General features: G+C 41.6%; 1 protein-coding gene across 1 annotated transcript; it reads right to left on the minus strand.

Annotated features, from left to right (window-relative positions):
- Positions 1-238: 238 nt before the first annotated feature.
- LOC133798425 (allene oxide synthase 3-like) lies at positions 239-2159 on the minus strand. Its single transcript, XM_062236702.1, has one exon. The coding sequence runs from the start codon at positions 2004-2006 to the stop codon at positions 495-497; it is 1512 nt and encodes a 503-aa protein (XP_062092686.1). The 5' UTR covers positions 2007-2159; the 3' UTR covers positions 239-494.
- Positions 2160-2427: the final 268 nt, after the last annotated feature.

The raw sequence follows: 2427 nt of genomic DNA on the forward strand, positions 1-2427 counted from the left end.
ATTTTGAGGTGTCCAACACCCTAAGAGGTGTCACCCTTTAATTGATTAGCGATACCGTATAATAATAATTAAATTGAATTATGTGTGACCCAATATTAAATTTTAGTAATAGCAATATGTCACTTTATTGTGGTGATGGGCACCAGAAGTGCCCTAGCAATTCTTTATACAGATCCTCCTCTTCTCACATATTTATATTTTCAAAAGTATATATAAATTAAAGAAGAGAGAGGGAAAGTAAAAAAGACACCCAAAACTATTAAAGAAAGTATTACAAAAACTAAACGGCGAACAGCCCTAGGTAAAATATTATCTTATTCCCTGAATAACATATTCGTTTAGCTAGGCTGACGCTAATTATATTTATTCAGTACATGAAAAGCAAACAAACACGCACAAAATACAAAAGCACAAAGTAGTATCTTATCCTCATATGATATAACCATTATTATTGATTACTTTCACTTGAAATAACCGTCCGATGATGGTTGAAATCAATCGAATGATTTAAGCTGATAGAACTTGGAGGCCTTGGTTAATGACTTGAAAATAACCCTTGTACCCACCAAGAAAGGCTCATCCACGCACGTAAATGTGTCATATCTAAGAAAGAACTCTACCAACAATACCCTGGCCATCAGCACCACCAGATCTCTCCCCGGACACTGCTTATTATCCACCGACGGATCCTCAGTCTCTCTTCCGTTAGACCAAAACACGTATTTTAGATTCTCTTCGGCTTTCCCCATAAACCTATATGCCACAAACTTCTCAGGATTATCGAACACTTTGGGGTCTTTCGTGGCAAACGGCTGATACCCGAAGATCATCTCTCCCTTCTTCACCTTAAACGATGCGTCGTGGCTTTGAATCACGAGATCTTCCTTAGCGTGACCGTACTGGAATGGAACCGGAGGCTCGATCCTCAACACCTCGTACACCACTGACTTGGTCAGTGCCATCTTCTCTATCGCAGCAAAAGTGACCCCACCTTCTTGCTTCACTATGCTTCTGATTTCGTGAACCAGCTGGGCATGCAGAGTAGGCCCGGCTTGACCGATCCACTTGAACAAGCTTGGGAAGAGGACCTTCATGCCTCCGTAGGTGTTAAAGCAGGTCAGGAAAATGAGGTTATGGCAAGCCTCTTCTTTCTCGAGCCCAAATGTCTTGGCTTGGTCCAGCACTGCGGTTGCCGAGGAGGAGAAAGCTTGGTATATTTTAGTATACTTTGATTTCACAAGGAGAGCTGGTATCGGGAAAGTGTGAATGAGAAGGTCTTCCACCAGTCGTAGGAACTTCGGTACACCTAGGGTTATGAGTGGAGCTACTTGTGGGACAAGCCATGTGTCGACAGTGGTGTTGCCCTGGGACCCTAGGACGGTGTCCTTAGGGCTTTTACCACAGAAGAGGTTGAAGACGTACTCGAAAGAGTAGGTGTCGCTTATGGGGTTGAAGTTCACTTCTTTCTTAGATGACAGTGCGGAGTCAAGGGTATTGAAAAGCTCGGTTAGGGACTTTCGCAAGACAGGGATAAAGTTGTCGTGTTTGGAAGTAAGGACAGAGAGGAAGTAGCCTTTTAGAGCTTTGTGTTTGGGCTCAGAAGGGTCGAGGAAGGAGAGTACTCTGTAACCACCGGTAAAGCCAGTAGAAGGCATATAAGTGCCATCAAAGACGTTCTTTTTCTCGACTTTGGTCATGTCGAAAAGGATGGGGAAACTGGCAGCGTCGAGGAGAACAACGACCTTAGGATTTTTGGCCATGAAGGGGCCTGGAGGCATGTTGGCTCTGAAGACTGTAGATTTGTACTGCGTCATTCGGGCTTGAAAGAATCCATCCCGACCTTGGTTGTAGTAAAAGTCCCATCGGTCTTTAACGGCACCGATAAACGGCAAGCCATAACCACCGGGGATCTCTTTAAGTGGAAGATCTTCTCGTATCTTTTCATAATTGGATGGTAATTGATCTTCGAGGTCATGTAGGATTGAATAGGATGATAGTGAAGACATGGCTAATTTGTTTTCTTAGAGGATGGAAAGGTGTAGTATAGGTTTATGAGCTATAATATAACACTGTGAGTTATGTAAATATAGTGCAGACAATTACTGGCTATTTATATAGTTATATAGTCGTAGTAGTACGTGTAAGGTTTTTGGTATGTGTTCTGCCCCTGTGTATGCTATATATTTTTATATATTGTTGTTTACGCCATATATGGACCCGATCAGCAGGCAAATTGATTGAGTTTGGTAATGCTGATATTGGATATGGGTGGCAATTATTTAATGTCTCACCGAAACCAAAATCAATATTCAGAACTAAAACGTGTTGAATATACTGGAAAAAGTAGTTGAGAATTCATCTTCACGAATCAGGAAGATTTTACTCGTGTTAATATATAAAATATATCTAACTCCACTAATTTATAAA

Source organism: Humulus lupulus, chromosome 1, assembly GCF_963169125.1.
Source record: "Humulus lupulus chromosome 1, drHumLupu1.1, whole genome shotgun sequence".
Lineage (NCBI taxonomy): Eukaryota > Viridiplantae > Streptophyta > Magnoliopsida > Rosales > Cannabaceae > Humulus > Humulus lupulus.

Excerpts from the sequence above, each read along its gene's own strand:
- LOC133798425 (XM_062236702.1), bottom strand. The coding sequence starts at position 2,006 with ATGTCTTCACTATCATCCTATTCAATCCTACATGACCTCGAAGATCAA.